The 15,762-nt window shown below is 32.2% G+C and overlaps 1 protein-coding gene and 1 pseudogene across 1 annotated transcript; one reads left to right on the top strand and one right to left on the bottom strand.

Moving 5' to 3' along the window:
* Positions 1–272: 272 nt before the first annotated feature.
* On the bottom strand, positions 273–6,548 carry LOC133866328 (tryptophan synthase beta chain 1, chloroplastic-like; annotated as a pseudogene).
* Positions 6,549–6,587: 39 nt separating this feature from the next.
* On the top strand, positions 6,588–12,430 carry LOC133866327 (uncharacterized). The gene is made up of 3 exons (XM_062302847.1): positions 6,588–6,738; positions 10,534–11,351; positions 12,245–12,430. Exons 1-3 carry the CDS (start codon positions 6,588–6,590, stop codon positions 12,428–12,430), a joined length of 1,155 nt encoding a protein of 384 aa, XP_062158831.1.
* Positions 12,431–15,762: the final 3,332 nt, after the last annotated feature.

The raw sequence follows: 15,762 nt of genomic DNA, 5'->3' as shown, positions 1-15,762 counted from the left end.
GAAATTGTCTCACTGATTGTGACTTTTGAATCGTCCTATAGAATATCTTGACTTGATTTTGCTCATGTTTATTTTTACTTTAAATAAACCGTGTTGAAGGCATTATGTTTTGCAAGATTATCCAGACATTCCAACGCCAGGATAATCCAAGCTATATTTGATCATGATGAGGAAAATCAAATTTTGAGTAAAGAACAAAGAAGTAAAGAGGTAATCTAGTGCATGAACAATAAGAAAGGAGAATTTTGGCCTTGTTTCTTAACCTGCACTAATCGAATGAGGCTCACTTATTTGTCCTTCGTCATCCTGCAACTTCCCCTAATGTCAAGGTTGCAGCATGCTTGCCGCTGTCTAATCCATGACCTGCGGCCTCGACACCGACCAACCTGACATCCGAGTCTCCAACAAACTCATGGAAGAGTCCCATGGCATTAGAACCTCCACCAACACAGGCAAACAGAACATCTGGCTTCCCACTCCATTTCTCCATTGCCTGTCTTCTTGTTTCTTTCCCAATTACTGCATGGAATTTTCTGACCATCATTGGATATGGATGTGGCCCTGCAACAGACCCCAAGATATAGTGTGTTGACTCCACATTAGATACCCAATCTCGTATAGCCTCTGATGTAGCATCCTTAAGATCTGTTGTTGTCCCGGAATGGGCTCCTCTAACCTGCACCACAACAAGAGTTGAAAATTCTTATTCAACACATCAGCCAAAGGAATTTCCACCTAAATCAGCTAGTTACAAGTTAGCTCGAATTTCTTGTCCTGAAGTTGCAGCACTAATAACAGTTTCAATGTAATCTGGCCATAGTTCCTGTTTAGTTCCAGGTAAAATTATTAGATCGATCTAAGTCCCAACTTCCCAAATCTTAATCCAAAACTTCCGAGACCCTAAACTGAGGAAACCTAATGTAAATGAGAGATACAACTGAAAAAAATAGGAATGCACTAGTGTCATAATTTCTAATCCGTTGATCATGCTCACTAAGCTTGCTTAGTGGGTAAAGCATGTTGGGGTTGATCCAAAAAAGAAACTAGTTAAAAGTGTAGTCTCCAGCTGAGCTATAATGCCATCATTTAAGAGTCTTAAGCCACAAAATTATATCATTAATCAATTTCTGAGATGCTCAATATTGAATACTTGATTCCAATATATTTTTTTTATTTTTTTTATGTTTGCCCTCAATGGTATTCCAAATAGAGATTGCTAAAGCAAGTTACAGAGTTCAGTACAGGGTTTGTGAACCCAATAGACCTTTCTCCATAAACCAACTCGAAGCTATCCACAACACTACAAGATATTTAAGCTGCAAAGCTAGTCAACTGTCTATCATACCTATGCCACTGTAACATCAACATTCAAAAGGAGAACCTAAAAAATGCATTCCAATAATCTTGCTAGTAAAAATGCTAAAATTCTTCTCTATGTTATCTATCCCCACACCCCAACTAGCATGCACATTGCTAACAAAATCTGACAAGTTTTGTGAGAAAATAAATGAAAATGAACATTGCTTCAAGTTTTCCCAATATTTTTTAAGGAAGACCAAACAAAAACTTCAAGAATAAGAAAAGAATCAAACCTCAACACCCAGAAGCCGCATTCTTAACACATTAAGGACTTGCCTTTCCTTATCTTGGGCACCCATGTAGACAACACACTGCAAACCAAATCGAGCACATACAGTAGCAGTTGCAACTCCATGCTGACCAGCTTCTATTTCGGCAATTATGTGCTTTTTCCCCAAACGCTTGGCAAGCAAAACTTGATCAATAGCATTGTTAATTTTGTGAGACCCAGTATGATTAAGATCTTCCCTAGATATAAATGAGGGCCCTCTCCATTTGGACCTCTATAAAATGCTCTGTAAGCCGCTCAGCAAAGTAGAGATGACTTTCACGTCCAGCATAGTCTCTCAAATTTCCACCCAGTTCTTTCTACAATGAACAAAACCATCATTAAAAAAAAAAAAAAAAAAAAAAACAATATTATGAAAAATATAAATAACAAGAATAACAATTACAAGGGAATTGACAGCTTTAAACCAAGTTCCATTAATTTTTGTTAGTAATTTTTCAAACATATTAGGAACAAACATTGTAACATCGATAGATCAAGAGTTTATCTGCCTCAGCCACAAATGTTAAATTAATGTTTTCCTCTACTACATATCTTACAATTCTTACATGGCTAAAGGTATTGCTTTAACAAATTAATAGAACGTTTTGAATTCAAGTTTTGATTGAGAAAGAACTTAGAAAATAGAATAGTACTCAATTATTTTCTTGAATAACTTATTATCACTTTTTGATCAAAAAACAAAGCATTTTACTCTAAAATCCCAACGGCTTCCATGACAATAATTTGTCACCAAGAAATTTAAAAAATCAGTTAAAATTCTTATTCTGAAAGATTGGAGTTGCAGGTAACAAAGTCTTCAGACAAAAGAAAAAAAAAAAAATTAGGAATTTTTACAGTGAAAAAATTCTTTATATGTTGATTAATTATCTCCTTGAATTTTGTTAAATATAAATTGATTTCCACACACACACATTTTATGGTAAGAGAAAATTTTCCATGTAGTTCATAATATACATGTAACATATATATTCAAAACCCAAATAAGACTCATTCGTAAAAGTTAACTAGTCATAACCCGCGCTATGCACAGGGTTTTTTATTATAATTTAGTTTTAGAATTTAAACATATATTCATCGTACTTTTTATTATAGGTTAAAAAATGCTTGTAAAAAAAAAAAATTATTATTACACATCTTTCAATAAAAAGACAATAAAGGTTAAGACCCTTAATTTTATTTTAACCCAAAAAAAACAAAATTTTTTAAAATATTTGTTCACATAGGTGTAGTTTATAACGAAAAGAAATATATAAAAAAAAAATAGCAAAAAGAAAATATAAATTCAAAATATTACAGCATAGGTGCTGTAGTTTTTTCAATGATCAAGATGGTGCTGTAATTTTTTTTACAGCACCTAAGCCAAATCCTACAAAATAAAACAAAATTTTTCACTCAACATTTAATGAATCAAATAAATCATCTCTTATCACGTTCAATGCTTAAACAAATAATTTTTTGCCTTATTTTGCTTTCAAAAGCAAAAAAAAACACTTCAAATATTTTTTTTGAGTGAATCAATCATACCAAAAAAAAATACCATTAAAAAATAAGACCCTTAATTTTATTTTAATCCTTATAAATAAAAACATATTAAAATCTTTGTTTCCATATTAGTAGTTTAAAATGAAAATAAGTATACAGGAAAAAAAAAAAAAAAAAAAACCTGTAGATTATGATTATCAAAGCATTAATTAAAAAATTAGCAAGAGTCTCTAATATTATTGGTGCGACACATATTACATTTCGATACAAATAAAACCCATATAATTCTGAACATAAAATTTTGCCTTGTTTTGCTTTCACAAGCATAAAAACACTTTCAAAAAATGGCTAAAAATGGAGTAAATCACATAAATGAAAAAAAAAATTAAATTCCGAAAAACATAAGTCTTTATCTTTATTTAATCCATATACATTAAAACATGTTTAAATCTTTGTTCCCATAGGTATACATGGTTTAAAATGAAAAGTATAATGAAAAAAAAAATCAAAAAGAATACGTAGTTTAATCTAAGTATCAAAGCATTAATACAAAATTAGTAGGAATCTTTATATGATACCTATTATATTTCAATACAAATAAATGCAAATAATTCTGAATATTAGGGGAAAAAAAATACATAGAAAAATAAACATTTTTTATGAAAATTTATTCCCATAGGTAAACATGGTTGAAAACGGAAAGTATAAAAAAAAAAAAAAAAAAATACCATAAGAATATCTAGATTCTAATTATAAAAATGGATAAAATCTAAAGTCCTTCAATCTCCGCAAAAAAATAATAATAATAATAATAAAAATGATGTACTTCAACACTCTGTTCTTCTCTTGAATGTCGCTGCTATATGCTCTTCATTTCACAATTCACGATATTTCAACCTTAAAGAGAGAGAGATTTAAATAACCAATCTAAAAGAGTAATATGATTTTTCAGCTTACTTGTACAGTTTCTTTAAAATTAATGCATGGGTAATTAATGTAGTACGTTCTTAGTTCCGTGTTGGCGGCATTGCTTAAAGACTATCAAGATTGATAATTCCGGAAGATCTGCATATTTTAAAGCTCTAAAGAAATATTTTCATAAAAATGCAGAAATATTCAAGAGCATCCTATAATTTCAAGGACGTAGGGGATTTGTAAATAAAAAGATTATGGAAAAGTATCTTTTAAATATTCATAATTCTTTGAAATTGTCTAAGTAATTGTGACTTTAGAATCGTCTTATAGAATCTCTTGACTTGATTTTGTTGATGTTTATTTTTACTTTAAATAAACAGTGTTGAAGGCATAATGTTTTGCAAGATTATCCAAACATTCACCAACTTGTTATGCTTTATAAATTTGTCTTGTTTTTTGTTCACTATTAGTAACTAGCAATACTAGCTATCTTCTTAATTTCAAGTTTTTTCGGAAGATTTTAAATTAATTTTAGGGGACCGATTGTGTAGTGTGTCTACAACGATGGAGCTATTGATGTAGTGTCTGGTTGAGTTGAATTAAGTGATGTTCTCAATCAAATTTTCATCTGATCTATCATATGGAGTTAAAAAAAACAAGACTAATGTGCAATCCCTATATGGTTGCATGTGCATTAGCAGACAGATAATTAATTTGAGTTAAAATTAAGGGTTAAATACGTTTTTAATTCCTGAATTTTGAAAAAATTGTTTTGTAGTACTTGAGTTTCAATTCGCATCACAGATGGTACTTCTGTTTTGAAAAAAGACCAAATTAATACCTCAGTCAAGTTTTCTGTCCAAAAACTAACGGCCCGCCAAGTGTCAACCCCTAAAGGGTTGACACGTGTTTTAGTATAAAAAAAAAATTAAAAACTTAAAAAAAAAAAATTGAAAAAATAAAAAGAAGAGGGGTGACTCAGCCACCCCTTGGCCACCATGGGGGTGGCCGCCTCTTGACCGGTCTGAGGTGGCCGAACAACCCCCCATGGGAGGAAAAAAAAAAAGATTGGTCAAAGGTTTTGGCCATTGGAGGTGGCCAAACCACCCCGTGGCCGATGGGGGTGGTTCGGCCACCCCCAAAGGGCCAAAACACATCAAAAATAAAAAAATTAAGAATTTGTCCATGGGGTGGCTGAACCGCCGTAGGGGCCAAAACTCATCAAAGAAAATTTGAGCACCGTTCGTCTTTATCTATAACAATTTACGGTATAAGTTTAGTAGTCCTTCACAAAATAATTTGCCCACGTTCTGAACATTTCGTAAGTGTTCTGCCGCCGTTCAAGCTGTGGTTAAAGCTAAAAGATTCTCTCTTTCTTCTCTCTACCAAACTTGGAAGAAAAAAGGTTTATCTTCAATCCCTATGATTTTATTTAGTTCGAATAATAGGATGTGTATTTTGCTCCCAATTTTACTTTTATGTCCTGTTTGTCGTGTGGTTTTAATTTTTTAATTTTTTTTCTTTTTTTCTTTCTTGGTTTTATTTTTTTGTTCCTTTTTTTAACGATAGTTTGCTGACAAAATTATTGTGCCAGGACATCTTTGCTGGTTTGAAGGAAGGTTAATTAATTCAAGCTTATTATATATGGAGAACAAAATTGACAGACTATCAGAATTGTTGGAACCAGTTGTAGAACACATCTTGTCATTCATCCCTTTGAAAAAAATAGTTCAACTCAGTACATTGTCCAAGAGATGGCAAAAGGTCGGGATTTTATTCCCCATTCCGAAATTTCATTCAAAATTCTATGAGTAAAAGTTGTATGAGATTTCGGGCAACAAGAAACAGTGGAAAATTAAGATAACGAATGAGAAGTTCAATTATTTTGTAGAGAGAACTTTAGTAAGCCGTTGTAGGCAAGAGCTACCTATAAACAAGTTTAATCTCAAAATGTTGGTCATGAGTGAACCGGATTATGTTGTTGCGAACCGTTGGATTGGCTATGCAATAGAAAGCAATGTAAAAGAGTTCAATCTTGGCTTAAAATCCTATGTCTAGAGCTCTGATGAGGGGCCTGACGCGTATCTGGTGCCTGAGAGTATTCTAAGAGCAAAATCAATAATTTTGTTGAAGTTATCTAGGGGTAACTTGAAGTTGAAGTCATCTTACAGTGACATTAATCTATCTTCTTTGAGAAAGTTGGTTTTGTCGCGAGTTGATATGGATGACCAAATTTTCCCAAGTCTAATTTATGCTTGTCCTGTTTTAGAAGAGATAAAAATTGGACGATGTCATGGGTTGAAAAATATATATTTGCCAACATGTCTTCCTAAACTCATGGCCATTACGCTGCTCTATGACGATGGACTTGAGAGCTTTGAGATGGAAGCACCAAATCTAAAGACGCTAGTTTTAGATTCACCCATTGTGACAGACAAATAAATGGTTGCACGGTGTCCTTTCTAAACATCCACTCATTGAGAGCTTGGAGCTTCGTCATTTCTGTATGTTGGAAAGGATTAAGATTTCAAGTAATCGCATGAAGAGTTTGACCATTTCTTCCAACACTTTTACTCCATCAGAAGTTGGTCTCCAATTTCCGACAAAGTCTTCTCTGGATGTTGAAACAATTGAATTCCTCACAAAGTTAAAGACATCCAAATTTATTGACTTGGAGTGGTTGTGCCAAGGTATTCTAATTTCTTTTACTTCAATATTCTCTTTAATTTTGTTACTTTGTACATCAATTATGATCATATATTATAAAAATCTAACATTTGTTCTTGTTTACTTTGTGAAGAGTGTGATTGCTCCTAAAGAATTGAGAGAAATTCTACCATCTCCATTATTTAATGTCAAGCAATTGAAGTTAAAGGTATTGTTTGATTGGTATCCAAGTACGAGAGATGAGACCATCTGACTTGTGGGTGCCTTGTTATGAATTTCTCCTTTTCTAGAGAATCTTCTTATAGAATGGGAGGCGACAGGTGACGGTATATCTTTCAATGTACGTAGTGCATATGTTTGATCATTTTTGAGAATGTAGAAACTTTCTTCTACTATCGTTATTTTTTAGGCTGCTTTGGTTGTTTAGTGCTTCAAACAAAGCTACTGAAGTAAAATGTCATTCTTGTAACCATGTCGTGATAATTATTTTAGGGTAGTGTCAGGGATATTACAACTTTTACTACTGAGTTATTTACAAATTGATGTGGTAATTCATAACTAGTCAAATAATTTAACAAAAATATGGCTTATTAAGTTCACTTAATTATTTCACCAACTATATAAATTCTCGCATCTGTTTGTAAATGATTTTAAAGTAAAAGTTGTAGTACTCCAAGTATTTCCTATTATTTTGTATTAGTTGTAATTTGATCTTTTGTGGTTCATTTGTAGCACATGACATTAGATGGTAATGGTGGTATTACAATGCACTAATGAATTTTTTATAATTAAAAAAAAAAAAAATTATTGCGATCACGTTTTCGCATTTCTAAATCTAGTTTCAAACACCTTTTATTTTTTCACTTATACCTTTTTTCTGGCATTTTGTATAGTGTTCCTAACAGTGTGCATGTTCTTATTTCAATTCTCATATGAAACTCCTATTTGCAAATTGAAAAATTCAAGTTGTTGCAAATTTTTTCCAGTTTCGTATTGACAACATTGCTTAAAGACTATCAAGATTGATGAGTTCGGAGTATCTACATATGTCAAAGCTCTTAAGAAATATTTTCATAAGAATGCAGAAATATTAAACAGCATCCTATAATTTCAAGGACATAAAGGATTCGCAAATGAAAAGATTATGAAAAAATATCTTTTAAAGATTCATAAATCTTTGAAATTGTCTCAATGATTGTGACTTTTGAATCGTTTTATAGAATCTTTTGATTCGATTTTGCTTATGTTTGTTTTTACTTTGAATAAACAGTGTTGAAGGCATAATGTTTTGTAAGATTACCCAGACATTCACCAACTTGTCATGCTTTATAAATTTGTCTTGTTTATCGTTCACTATTAGTAACTAGCAATACTATCTTCTTAATTTCAAGTTTTTTCGGAAGATTTTAAATTAATTTTAGGGGACAGATTGTGTAGATCTGGTTGAGTTGAATTAGTTGATGTTCTCAATCTAATTTTCATCTAATCTGTCATATGGAGATGAAAATTAAGCATGAGTAATGCGCAATCTTTATATAGTTGCATGTGCATTAGCAGACATAATTAATTTGAGTTAAAATTAATAAGATGTGTGAACTTTGGTTAGCCTGGGGTATTTGGTTAAAAAACAAACCAAAGAATGGTAGCTGGAATATAATAATTTCATCTTTAAGCCCAAAATTCATTGGAAGGATGCCTCGAGTTTGTGTATGAATAAATCATACTAAGAAAATCTTTCTAATTCCTAGTCGACAAAGTGGTTAGTGTTTGTTGAAGTGGTTCAACTACTCCAATAATTGAGTTGGAGGTAATCGAGGTGGTTCGGCTATACATGTATTTTGATCTTTTTGTGTTTGTGATTTCAAAACATGCGATTTAAAAACATAATTTTTTAAAAACAGAGTCAAGCGTTTGATAAAATCGGAGTTTGACCTTTAAACTAGCAGTTTAATATTTTAAAATCGTGTATTTTTAAAAGCGCACCACGTTGCCTTCGATTTGAAAATTCAAATATCACAATTTTTTTAAAAATGTATTTCTAAATAATACATTTTTTGCGATTTGATTTAAAATTGTCTTTTGACATGGAGAATCACAATGCAAACCCTGGGCAGAATTTGTTTTCTTTTTCTTATACTGCTTTTACTGGGCTTCTTGGGAACTTTCTCCTCAAGGGGGCAAGTGATGCACATAGAAATCAAGGAGAAAAAAGTAGGATCAAATTCTATCGGTGACAGAACCATTAAATTATTGGTTTAGTTGAAATAACCATTGCCCTCAATCTATTTTTTTTTTCTTAATTATTTCACCAATAATAAATTATCACATCAATTTGTAAATCACTTTATAATAAAAGCTGTAGTATTCTTAGGGTGCATTTGTGATTGCGATTTTGTAGACAAAAAGTACAATTTTAAACCAAAAAAAAAAATTTGTTTTATACTATGTGGTTTAAAAATTTTACTTTTGCTCACTTCAATTTCAATTTGTATCATAAATGGTATCATGCTTATAATTAAAAACGGAGATGGTACTTCCGTCTAAATTCCGTTCATAAAATTAATGAAAATCCACGTCAAGCCAATTCAAGACTGCCAAGTAGCCGTTTGCCTCATTACAAAATAAATAAATCATTAAAAATAATAAAAACAAAAATAAAAATATAAGTGCTATGGAGGGCTGGGAGAATAAAAAATAGAAGTTGGACCATTCTGTCTATATTAGAATGGCACATAAAAAAGGATGAAGGGATTATAATATGCCAAACTTCATTGAATCCAGTATTTAGAATTTAGAAGCTTGTAGAAAGTTCTCAAGTATCCAGCCAACTTCAGCACCAAAGCCCATGGGTCTTCTGATCGCCGAAGACATCCAAAATGCCCAATTCCTAATACTTATGGGCTGGGCCTCAAACTTTTTAAAAGGTAAACTTGTAAATCTGCGTACACAATCAGGTAAAAGCGTCAATGGCTTGATATATATCAATGGCTTGATATATATATATATATATATATATATATGAATAATGATTCAATGCCACCCAAATATACAACTTTTTACCACCTTGCTTATGTGGCAAGGTGGTCCCCCACTACTTTTTGATTTTTTTTATTTTTTAAAAATAAATTAAGATGGGGGACCACATTGCCACATAGACAAAGTGATGAAAAGTTGTATATTTAGGTGGTAGTGAATCATTACTCAATATATATATACACACAATAGGCTCGGGTTGAAAAATTCACAATTGTGCTGCCGCCGTTGAAGCTGTGGTTGAAGCACAAAAAAATTCTGTTTCTTCTTCTCTCTACCAAACTTGGAAGAAAACAGGTTTGTCTTCAATTCCCATGATTTTATTTAGTTCCGAATAATAGGATGTGTATTTTTTTTATTTTTTTTTGGGTTTTAACAATAATTTTCTAACTAAATTATCGTGCCACGACATCTTTGCTGGTTTGGAGGAAGGTTAATTAATTCAAGCTTATTATATATGGAGCACAAAATTGACCTACTATCGGAATTGCCGGAACCAGTTGTAGAACACTTCCTATCATTTATCCCCTTGAAAAAAATACTTCAACTCAGTACGTTGTCCAAGAGATGGCAAAAGGTCTGGACTTTATTTCCCATTCCACAATTGAATTCAAAATTCTATGAGTCAAAGTTGTACGTGATTTCGGGCAACGATAAAAAGCAGAAAATCAAGATAAAGAGTGAGGAGTTCAATTATTTTGTGGAGAGAACTCTAGTAAGCCGTTGTAGACAAAAGCTACCTATAAACAAGTTTCATCTTGAAATTTCGGTAATACATGAACCAGATTATGTTCTTGCGAACCGTTGGATTAGCTATGCAATCGAAAGCAATGTAAAAGAGTTGAATCTTGGCTTAGCATCTTATGTCTATAGCTCTGATGAGGGGCTTGACGAGGGGCTTGATGAGGGACTTGACGAGTGTCAGGTGCCTGAGAGTATTCTAAGAGCAAAATCAATGATTGTGTTGAACTTGTCTGGGGGTAATTTGAAGTCATCTTATAGTGACATTAATTTATCTTCTTTGAGAAAGTTGGTTTTGTCATGTGTTGATATAGATGACCAGATTTTCCCAAGTCTAATTTATGGTTGTCCTGTTTTAGAAGAGATAAAAATTAAACGATGTTACGGGTTGAAAAATATACATTTGCCAGCATGTCTTCCTAAACTCATGTCCATTAAGCTGCTGAAATATGATGAAGAACTTGAGAGCTTTGAGATGGAAGCACCAAATCTAAAGAAGCTAGTTATAGATTCACCCATTGTGACAGACAAATGGTTGCACAGTGTCCTTTCTAAACATCCACTCATTGAGAGCTTGGAGCTTCGTTATTTCTGTATGTTGGAAAGGATTAAGATTTCAAGTGATCACATGAAGAGTTTGACCATTGATCATTGCAATCATTTGGTTGAAGTTAACATAATTACTCCTAACTTACATACACTCAATTATTGTGGTGATGTTATATCCCTTTCTTCCAACGCTTTTACTCTATCGGAAGTTAGTCTCCAATTTTTGGGAAAGATTTATCTAGATGTTGAAACAATTGAATTCCTCGCAAAGTTAAGTCATCCGAAATTATTGACTTGGAGTGGTTGTGACAAGGTATTCCATTTTCTTTTATTTGATTCTCTTATAGTTTACTTTGTACATCAATTATTATCATTTGTTATAAAATCTAACATTTGTTTTTATTTACTTTGTTGAGCGTTTGATTGCTCCAAAAGGATTGAGAGAAATACTACCATCCCCTTTATATAATGTCAAGCAATTGAAGTTAAAGGTATGGTATGATTGGTATCCACGTATGAGACATGAGATCATCGAACTTGTAGATTCCTTGTTATGGATTTCTCCTCTTTTAGAGATGCTTTTTATAGAATGGGAGGAGACAGGTGACAATATATCTTTCAAGTTATGTATTGCATATGTTCGTTTATGAGAATGTAAAAACTTTCCTATAATATTGTAATTTTTTAGGATGCTTTGGTTCTTTTGTGCTGCAAACAAAGTTACTAAAGTAAAATGTCATTCTTGTAACCATGTCGTGATAATTAGTTTAGAGTAGTGTCAAGAATATTAAAACTTTTACTACTAAGTTGTTTACAAATTGATATGGTAGTTCATAAACAATAAAATAATTAAACAAAAATATGGCTTATTAAGTTCTCTTAATTATTTCACCAACTATATAGATTGCCGCGTCAGTTTGTAAATAATTTTATAGTAAAAGTTGTAATGCTCCAGATATTTTTTATTATTTTTTACCAGCTGTAATTTGATCTTTTGTGGTTCATTCATAGCACATGACAATAGATGCTAATGGTGGTATTACAATGCATTAATGAATTTTTTATAACTTAAAAAAAAAATGATTTTTGTTGCGATCATGTTTTCGCATTTCTAAATTTAGTTTCAAACACCATTTATATTTTTCTTATTCCCTTTTTCTGGCATTTTGTATAGTGTTCCTAATTGAGTGCATGCTCTTATTTCAGTTCTCATATGAAACTCCCGTTTACAAATCGAAAAATCCAAATTGTTGCAAATTTCTTCCAGTTCCGTGTTGGCGGCATTGCTTAAAGACTATCAAGATTGATGAGTCCGGCCGAGAATCTATAGATGTCAAAGCTCTAAAGAAATATTTTCATAAGAATGCAGAAATATTAGACAGCATCCTATAATTTCAAGGACATAAAGGATTTGCGAATGAAAAGATTATAGAAAAGTATCTTTTAAAGATTCATAATTCTTGAAATTGTCTCACTGATTGTAACTTTTGAATCGTGTTATAGAATCTTTTGATTCGATTTTGCTGATGTTTGTTTTTACTTTGAATAAACAGTGTTGAAGGCATAATGTTTTGTAAGACATTCACCAACTTGTCATGCTCTATAAATTTGTCTTGTTAACTAGCAATCCTATTTTTTTAATTTCAAGTTTTTTCCGAAGATTTTAAAGTAATTTTAGGGGACGGATTGTGTAGTGTGTCTATGGCGATGGAGCCATTGATTAATTGATATTCTCAATCTAATTTTCATCTGATTTGTCATATGGAGATGAAAAGCAAGACTAATGCTCACTCTATATAGTTGCATGTGCATTAGCAGATAGATAATTAATTTGAGTTAAAATTGATAAGATGGATGAACTTTTGGTGAGACTGGGGTATTTGGTTCAAAAACAAACCAAAGAATGGTAGCTGGGATATAATAATTTCATCTTTTAAGACAAAAATTCATTGGAAGGATGCCTTGAGTTTGTGTATGAATAAATCATACTAATCATTCTAATTCCTAGTTGACAAAGTGGTCAGTGACACGTGCCAACGCTGGAAAAAAGTTGGTCTTCCTGTGATTTTATTCTCCCAATTTTACTATTGGCCTGTTTGTTGTGAGCTTATAATTTCTTTTCTTATCGTGGGATATACGTTGAGACAAAAGAACTTGTATTATTTATAAAATTTGTCAAAAAAAAAAAATAAAAAATGAAATGAATTGCTTTTACTTTTAGTACCAACGATAATTATGCTAATTAAATTCTCACGTTTCTATTGGTTTGGAGGAAATAATCATTTCATCTTTAAGCCAAAAAGTCATATTATGGATGCCTTGAGTTTGTGTGAAGGAATAAATCATAGTAATCATGCCCTCGGTACATCTTCTACAGAATAGGCAAATGGTTAATAATAGTTAAATTTGACTATTATAAGTCATTTTTCGTCTCTTAATAAGTAAAATAGATTTTTTTTCCTTCTAGTATGAATAATAAATAAGCTCTTCTGCTTATTCACTATTCACACTACAAAGAGTTTTTTTATTATTTTATATCTCATTTTTCTTCTCTCTTTCTCTTCCCCTATTTCTTTTACATGTTTTCCCACATAAAATAATATTTAAATGCTAGTAGAAAATAGAATAGCAAATCTGTTGGAGAATATAAAAAAAACGGTAGTTAAAATAGAAGGTTGTACTTTTTTAATAGTTACTTTGACTATTATTGCTGGAGATACTCTAAGCAGATGCAATTGTTATTGCAGGCTGCTGTCAACGAGGGGGAGAGAGAGTTTTAGAAGAGAGAATCGAGAAGGGAGTTTAGTAGTACCTACCCGTTGAGAGTCGTACAAGAGGGGCTTTAACGATGGGAACCACTTAGTGAGACACAATGCAGTTAATACTAATAGGATTCAGATTTCCATTTCCGAAGAAGGGCGTTTCATTTATGTCGTCAACATGCTTATGTAACATCATCCACCTATACACGGATGAGTTGTAATTGGTACACAATAAAATTACACAACACATGCACAACGCAAGACACATGGGGTGGGACCCATATGGTGGGTCTCACTCATGTGTCTTGTGTTATGCAATTTTGTTGTGCAAAAATCTTTTCTCATATACAGATATCGTCATTCTTCTATATATTTTTTGATTGTCCATATTATTTTTGTGAATTACTTGTGAGGGTTCTCTTACCTCGCACTGCGAGCATCGTACCCGTGCATCCGTCAATCTCACTACAAGCCTCGATATCCCATTAGTGGTTGATCCAAAGCATTGGTGACTCAATGCAGTTAATACTAATAGGATTGAGATTCCCATTTCGGAATAAAGGCGTTTCATTTGTGTCGTCAACATGCTTATATATAAACATCATTCACCGATACACGGATATCATCATTATCCTATATATTTTTTGATTGTCTATATTATTGTTGTGAATTACTTGTGAGAGCCCCCTCACCTTGCACCTCTCACTATGAGCACCCGTGCATCCATCAATCTCGCTAGAAGCCTTGGTGTCTCATTAGTAATTGATATGAAGGATTAGCGTAAGTATTCAGCTCAACTCTTCTCATTATTAAGAGCCCAACCCCAACCAAAAAGTAATTTTTTTTCCTTTCAAATAAATCTTGCAATGTATTTCGGGAATTGAAATTTGAACATCATTCCTTGCCAAAATCAAAGCGCACTAAAAAGGAGGTGAACTAGAATTCTAGGCCTTGTTTGTTAACACTTGAACAGAACACAGTAATGCGGATTACTGTTTATGTACTTTTTCTTTTCTTTTTTTACTTTTTCATATTTTCTAATACCAATCAACATCAAAATATTCTCACTTTTTTCACTTTTTATATCACATCAATAATAATAAAAAAATTCACTACAATACAAAATTTTTTTACTTTTTTATACAAATTATTTTTACTTTATATCACATCATCACTTTTTACTAATTTCAAAATTAGCAACCCACTACTTTGTACATGTCTTTGCCAAACAAGCCCTTAGAAATGAGGGCAAAACTAGAAAGAAGACTTCTTACAATGATACAAAATTAATTTTTGAAGATCTATCTCTTAAAAAAACTTGTAATTTAAACAATTTTTTAGAATTGAGTTGACTAATGTTCTCAAGCTTATGTGGAGTGGATCAGGATTATCTGCAATTATTTGTTCAAATTTGAGACAATTTGGACAGGTGATTGTGAGAGACTACTTATGGACCTACCTGACCGAATAAGTGGTTAAGCAGCCCAATTTTTATTTGATCAAGTGAGTCTTATAAGTGATCTCTTACAATTACATGCCCGAATTCTCTCAAATTCTAACAAATAATTATAGACGATTCTAATTCGTATCTAGTTCCACCGGACTCAAAGGATATTGTAGGTCTATGACCACATCAAATTCAGGTTTAGGAATTGGGATCCTAAAGAAGAAATTCAAATCTATATATTTGAACATTAAATAGGACCATGCACGCCTGGCTGACACTTCTTGTTTGAGAAGGCCATGTTGTTGATAATGCAATACAAGAGAAGGGTCAAAGTAGATGAGTCACAAAAAGTGAGGAGTTGGGGGGATAAGATTGTATGAAAGGATTTTTGATTTACCAAAAAGAGCAACTGAGACAAAAGAGGGCGCGTGACCCTGCAAAAGCATCAAAAGAAAACGACCCCTTACAGCTCAAACACTTTTTCACTCTCACCATCAAACAGCTAAGAAAAACAG

Source organism: Alnus glutinosa, chromosome 4 (assembly GCF_958979055.1).
Source record: "Alnus glutinosa chromosome 4, dhAlnGlut1.1, whole genome shotgun sequence".
Classification (NCBI taxonomy): Eukaryota; Viridiplantae; Streptophyta; class Magnoliopsida; order Fagales; family Betulaceae; genus Alnus; species Alnus glutinosa.
The sequence above is the reverse complement of the archived record's forward strand: the minus strand, read 5'-3'. Positions and strand labels throughout refer to the sequence as shown.